Here is a 7,597-nt window from a genome sequence, read left to right on the forward strand (position 1 = left end):
CATTCTGCCTTCCGAGGTTAAGCTCTACCTCCATCTGCATTTCCTGCATTGCATAAGGCTACCATTTTGCCTTCCGAGGTTAAGCTCTACCTCCATTTGCATGGCTGAAATATCGCCACCTCTATTTACATTTCGCATAGTTGAAAGATCGCCACCTCTATTTACATTTCGCATGGTTGAAAGATCGCCACCTCTATTTACATTTCGCATGGCTGAAATATTGCCACCTTTATTTACACTTGCACGGCTGAAAGATCGCCATTTTATTTACGCTTTCATGGGCTGAAAGATCGCCACCTACTGTATCTCATGGGCTGAAAAATCGCCAAATTATCTGAAGGCGTCATTGTTCGAAGGCATCATTCTCATAGCCCGAGAACGCCATGTCATGGCCTGAAGATCCCTTTAATCTCTTGCATATCATTATTCAAAGGCATCATCGTTCGGAGGCATCATTCTCATAGCCCGAGAGCATCATTTCATGGCCTGCGAATCCTTTATTATACGCTTCATGGCCCAGGACGTCATGGTCTGAGGACGTCATCCTAACCGTCCAAGGACAACATTCATAGTCCAACGGGAAATTGCATCATGTTTAAATTTATGCACGATATACGCGTGTATTGTTTATTTGCAGGTAAACCGGCGAGCAACGGCCGTCTTAACAGGAGCGATCCCGCTCCAGTTCCCGCAGTCATATTAGACTTTAACCATCCCTCCCAACCTGAATATCGCGTCCATTCTTGAAAGGCCTCCATCGGAATATTCCGCCGACGGATCCTGAACTACATATGGCCTGATTCCTGTAAGACCAGGGATATGTAGGCAGCTCAGGAATCAGAGTACGGTCAAATTCTTCAAACCATTCCGTTCGGTCAAATTGGCCATCATATCTTTACCCGACAACTCTTTCATCCTTCCCGGGTAAAGAGGGGCAGCTGTTGATACCCAATTTTTCCCTGTATATTTTTTATATGCAAAAACCCTTTCAAAATAGCATATGTATGCATGTATAAATGTGTCCAAATATTTTAGTATTTTTCCTAATTATTAAAGGATTTTTAAATCAATTTATTGCCCTATTTTAGCAAAAAACCAATAATTATTCCTCAAATTATCATTTTTGGTGATTAATTTATTTTATTCTCATATTTATCCCAAAATATAGCTAAGGTAATTTTTGCACATTTTTACAAACTTATTTAGTATTTTTTAAGCTAAACTGCATATAATTGTAATATAGTCCTATTTTAAGAATTATTACGTTTATAATTACCAATTTAATTCCAGTTATTTTTTAATTTAATTTATATATTATTAATTGATTTAGTACCTTTAATTTGTTTACTGAAATTATTTTACTATTTTTATAAAATAAAAAGGGAAAAAGTGGCTATTTAAAATCTAGCCCTATTTATTTCAATTTTAGCCCAAATCGACCACCCCAATTAACCCAATTTCAATCTCAATCGGACCGACCCAATTCCTAAACTACCCGCCCATGACCCAATTTAATCCAACCCGCCCGGCTCCCGAATAAATCCAGGCCGTTGATCAAAATGATCAACGGCCACGATCCCTTCTTTCCTTTTTAATTTCCCAAACCCCTTAACCCTAAATAATTTCACCTAACCAGCCGCCTTTGAATCCCTTCACCCCCTCAAACTCTCTCGAACCTTCTCTGAACCCTAATCGTGTCACCATCTCCCACCGTGAAACCCACTGGAATCCATGGCTTCCCATGCTGTGAGAGCCCTATACACACCTCCTATTGCTCCTATGTGCTTGATACCTGAAGATTCGAGGCCTGACTTCGAAGGTTTTCACCCACACCTCTATTGATTCAAGGTTCTCTGGTCATCTCGGGCTTTGCTCCGGCATACTATAGTTGTTTGAGTCTGATTCCAACCTCTCCGACTCAGATCGATAACCTCTCAAAGCCTTTCTCATTTCTAGGGTTCTTCTGAAACCCTAACCCTTCGAGGTTTTCTCTTATTTCTTTAGATCTGTGGGGTATATGTTCTCTCTTTGAGTTATCAAACGATCTCCCTAACATTTCTTTCGAAAATTACTTTTTAAAATCTTTCTTTTCGATCTATCTTGTTTTCTCATGAGTTATGTTGCTGGAGAAGCCTATTCTTTTCTGAAACTTCTAAACATGATTTCGATTCAATTGCCTGCCCTCTCATCTTTGCTTTATGGTTTGCTTGAATCAGGGTTTTATTTCGAAACCCCTAATTCTTTGAGATTGACTTCGAGTCTTTGAATTGAGTTTGGACTTCTTTGTTTTCATATGACTCTGACCTTTTGCTAAACTCTTCTATACTGGATTTTCTACTGATTTTACAATGACACTACAGTCTTCTTTCATGCTTAACGTGTTTGTAGGCTCCTTATATATGATGAACTTCCCTCTAAAGTAGTTTTTAAATCAGTAATTAGTGGATACTCCCCTCTGAATATGGGTCTAATTGATTCCCTTTCCATGTTTGCTAATTTCCTTTAAGTTAAAAACCTTTCCCATCTTTTGACTCGGTTCATTCATAAGAAATCTATGACCTCTGATTTCTTGGCTATTAATTGATTCTCTTTCCTTAATTGCACAACCGTGTATTTCGAAATTCTGTTTTTAAATAAAACTCTTATGTATTCACCCCTAATTACCTACTTTGCACAAAGTGTTTGATTAATTTCTTTCCTTAATTGGTTTATACCCGTTTGAATCTGAATCCCTTAATTAAAAGGAGTCTTGCGTAATTGATTGACAATCAGTTCTTCAATTATTTTCTTACCTTATTTCCTCATGACTTTCACACTATAAATACACGACCCTTTTTCACAAAGCAGACACATTTAACAATCCTCCACTACTACTTTACAATCTCTTCTGAACTCTTACTAGCACTCTCTTCTTGTCTATTCTGTGGCTTTCACAAGACTACTGCACTTTCTCTTTGTTTGTTTCCATTGAAACTTGTATGTTCTAATTTAAGTTTCAACATCATCACAATGTGTTTATTTACAGCTTTTTGTATCCCTGCCTACTTTACTACTTCTACAAAATTAATTATTTGAACTAGCATGTTAATCTTTTTCTGTTTGTTTCTGCTATGAACCCGTGCTCCCTATCCCCTTATGTGCTGTGAGTTGCAGTTTAAAACATGGCAATATGCAAGTTATTGTCTATGGTTTGAACTTGATCCCTTAAAGGATCCTAACTTCTAAACAATGTATTCTAACAGGCTTACGGGGTAGGCCAGCATTCCTCATTGCTGAGTATGCCCCACCAGCCTGCCTTTGCTTTTCCTTTACTATCTCCTCATTCCCTATACCCCTATGTGTATCAATGTGAACTGTTTCCCGTTCCCCTTTCCCCTTTCAGAATCCTGCACTTGCACCCTCTCTTAGTTATTAGGTTCTGCCCCCCCTCCTGTGAGCCTTGCCTTGGGACCCTGAGTTCCCTCTGAACTTTGACACTTGAGGGCTGAATCTTCCACACTGCACTATGTCCTAATCTGGTAATGTATTTGGGGTGTAAGCACTGCCCGGAGTTCATGTGAGACTCTTAGGGAACTTTGACACACCCCCAAATGGGAGAAAGGCTTTGAAATCTGATCTTTGGAGTAGGTTTTATTTAAGACAGGAAGTCTGAATCAGGCTCTCCTTGGTTGTACTTTTAATTTCTGATGTATTTTCTTTATTTTCTTTTGGGTTGTAATAACTTTGTAATAAGACTCTTGGGCATGGCTAGTGAAAAGGGAGGGGTAACCATGTATGCAAAATGGGTAGATAACCTGCCTATAGGAAGTTCTAATTCCTGTATTCTCATATAGCTATCATGTCTATAAGATCCTGCATTCTCATATAGATAACCTACCTATAGGATTTCTAATTTCAGCATTCTCATATAGATACCATGTCAATAAGACTTCTAATTTAAGCATGTTCACACATAGATTCCATGTCTATAGGATGCACGTGCATGTAGAAAATATGCCTATAGGTCCTTTCTGATTCTTGCATATCCACTTCTCGTTAAGCAAACATGTTATAGGTCTGAATAGCAAAAATGCTCGTAATAAAAGTGTAACACCTAGATATCATGTTGTAGGTTTTTTGCATTTTTTCCATAACTATAAAAGTGTTTAAAATCAACAACGCGTAGAGAGCATGCCTATAGGAACTATCAACCAAGTCTGAAACATTTTTCGCTCGCTTATGAGTCTAAAACCAGTAGTAATGCTTGCAGAACCTGTAACTTTTGCTAAAGTTTGCTTTTCTTTAATAATTTGGTAACCCCTCTTAATCAGTATGTATTCTATCTATTTCATTCTTTTCAGAAATTAGTAGATATCATGTCTGTTGGAGCTTTGTCCCACACCTAGGCAAGCCTTAGGGTAAAGTTTTTAAACTGCATCAGTCTTTTTCAATTACGACCAGCAGGCAAGCCTAATTCGGACTTCTTATCTGGAAATATGTGATAAATCAGCCTGCCCCAGCTTTTAAGTTTTAATCAGACCCTTAAATAGTATGTGTAATACATGCTAAACTATGTGCTTTTCTTTGCTTAAAGGAGGTCAGTTTGAGCCTTTTGTTTGTTTATATGCTTCTCCCCCCAAACATGCTATATGTGTTTTATTTGTCGCCTTAGCATTTTTACCTTTTGAAACCACAAATAAGCCCAACACCTCCTCCCTTTAGGATTAGTAGTCCCAAGTACCTCCGGGACTGATAGGATTGGGGCGGGTAATAGCATGCAATAAGTAAACGAGACCACTCCGCGCATTAATACTTTAAAAGGGTGGGAAAGGGTAGATATGGATATGATGACCACGCGATAACATCACGCGTAAGAGTGATTACCAGATGTTGTATGGGGTGATCCATATTATTAATAAACCTAGGACCCCCTTCCCTTTGTTTCTTTGTTTCTTTTTTTAAATCCTTTAAGCGCTTCTTCTAAATCAACTCTCTTTAATGCTTTCCGACTTTGTTTATTTCTAACCTTTATGTAAAAAATCCCCTCTTATTTGAAGACCTACTTGTTTATGTGTTACTTGCGCCTTAAGTCACAATAATAGCTTGGCCGGGAACCACACTAGTGGATTCTGAGGGGTGCCTAACACCTTCCCCTTGGAATAATTTCAAGCCCTTACCCTATCTATGGTTATCCAAAATCACTCTTCTAGAAGTGTCCTAATGCACTTAAATCATTAGGTGGCGACTCTTCGATTCCATTAAACCCAATTCCCAAAAGAGAACGAGTTGTCTTCCCAAATATCATAAACCCGATTTCGCGAGAAAAAGTGGGCGCGACAGAAGTCTTGCTGCAATGTTAGTCATCTCGATGATGTGGTTTTGCATACTACGCGACCCATCAAACTTCATGGTTGTGAGTTCAACCATTTGTGTACCAGCGAGAGACTTATTTGCAGAACGAAAACGTTCTTCCATAAACTTTAGGTATTCCCCGGTACTTTCTGTTTGTGAAATAGTACTCTTAATGTTGTTGGCAATATTCATTCGCATAAACATAAGGCTTAGCCTGTTAGAGCGTTCCCATGCTTTATGGAAAGACTTCTCATCCGCACTGCTCAAATCAGTAATGGCAGCGGGCTTATCATTCAGCAGAGCCAAGTCAAGATCCATCACACCTAAGTGGAACTGGACTTGTTCACGCCATTCCGAGAAGTTCAATCCGTTGAACACAGTAACAGACGAAGCAAGCGAATGAAAAGTAATAGCTGAAAAATAGATAATACATGCTAAAAAATCAATATGGATTCAACAAAACAGTTAAAGCATATCGCAATTCTCCTTTGGGAAAATACTACGACACACTATCATAATTAAATGACATTTAGTCTTTAATAGGTAATTAAATATTTTTAGCCAAATATATATGCCATCTTTGGACAGACAATATATATTTGACTAAAGAACATTAATTATACCTCATCATATTCACTATTCATAGAATAATTGATTCACCTTTGGGTAAATCCTTAAGTTGTAGCAATAGTGAAAATTAATTTATCCATTAATTTTTTATTATAGGCATTTCATTAATTTTATGGATAAATTATAATTTTATGTATGCGTAATTTCTTAAACATACTAGTTTAGCCGCTTTGGCGACTAACAAACTATATGAACATAAATGCACACATAAAATAAATATCAGAATATTTTATGCATGTGAATATTTTAGACATTCTAGTTTGATCACTTTGGTGACTAACAAACTATATGAGCATTAATACATGCATAAAATTAACATAAATTTGATGTATGTATAAAATATTAAACATTCTAGTTTGATGACTTTGGTAATTAACAAACTATATAATTTTAAGACACATACATCAATTATTATACAATACCAGAATCACAGTCAATACAATGAAGGATTTACGTACAATTACTGCATTCCAAAAACTTTTAGGAATAAAATATTGTCACTGAAGTAGTCAAAAATATATTAAGATTGCATATGTTCATAAAGTTAAATCGCAAGTCATCTTTGTTTAAAGTTCACTTTAGTAGGCCAATGTGTTGGGGAAAAAAGATGCTGCTACAGGTAAACATACAGTTTATGCCTAATTTACATTTATAATTCCACAGTAAGCACAACTTCAAAGGCTGTCGTTCTCGAAAAGTAGAGACCAAAATCTTTCATAATTTTTGTCAATTACTCCCTCTTTTTAGTTGCTCCATAATCTTAAAAGTAATTAAAGAATTAGAGTTCAGCATTATTTTCCACAAACAGCATCTAGCGATCATGATAATTTATTTAAACAATGATTCATAATTGCCGAAGGCACCACATGATTTCTAAACAACTACGCATTCATAATTAGTTGTGATGAAGATTATCTGTTCAAGCAATCCAGGCTCATGATACCACATGTTAACATAAATTTTAATTCATACCAGGATCTTGAACATGATAATTTTACATATAATCATCATAGAAAACATACCTGAAGCGGAATCCATTATCGTGAAGCGGAAGCGTTAATCGCTAAATTTATTTCTCGCCCCTTGCCCTAACTTTTCGTTACCTCCGCCTTTAGTGATGGAAGAAAGAAAACAATAAAAATATGGTAACCCTAATGGGTGGGGAGGGGACAAATTTATAGAGGTTCTCACTAAATCTGGTACGTCGATCAAGTAACCAATCAGACGGATTAGATTTGATAATTAATTAAATATTAATTATGGGCCTTAAACCTATTGGGCCACACACACATAAGAAAATAACTTACATTTGATGGATAAAAAGCTTACGGATTGAAGCTAAGGCAATTAAAACTCGAATAGAAGAAATTCTAGTCACTGGTGCAAATGTATCAAAATAATCTATATTTTGTTTTTGAGAAAATCCTTTTGCTACTAACTGAACTTTATATTTATCTAAATATCCATCATGTAACGACCCGACCGATCGTTTTGAGCCCTAGCACACCGTTCAGCACTTCGAGGCCATGAGCAACTTCAATTCAGGAATTATGACTTGTACGCGTGGTCAGAATTGAATTTCGGGAAGTTCGGGGATTCGGAAGGAGAATTTTCATTTCGGAAGCTTTAAGTTGAA

The 7,597-nt window shown here is 36.8% G+C and overlaps 1 protein-coding gene across 1 annotated transcript in view; it reads right to left on the bottom strand.

The window, feature by feature from the left end:
* LOC109210639 overlaps positions 1 to 6,999 on the bottom strand; it is a 47,142-nt gene extending 40,143 nt beyond the window's left edge. The window contains exons 1-2 of the mRNA XM_019374092.1: positions 6,984 to 6,999; positions 5,415 to 5,744 (exon numbers count right to left, since the gene is read on the bottom strand). Coding sequence (XP_019229637.1) covers positions 5,415 to 5,744; positions 6,984 to 6,999 — 346 coding nt within the window. The remainder of the gene's footprint in view (positions 1 to 5,414; positions 5,745 to 6,983) is intronic.
* Positions 7,000 to 7,597: the final 598 nt, after the last annotated feature.

The sequence above is a fragment of the Nicotiana attenuata genome, unplaced genomic scaffold (assembly GCF_001879085.1).
Source record: "Nicotiana attenuata strain UT unplaced genomic scaffold, NIATTr2, whole genome shotgun sequence".
NCBI lineage: Eukaryota > Viridiplantae > Streptophyta > Magnoliopsida > Solanales > Solanaceae > Nicotiana > Nicotiana attenuata.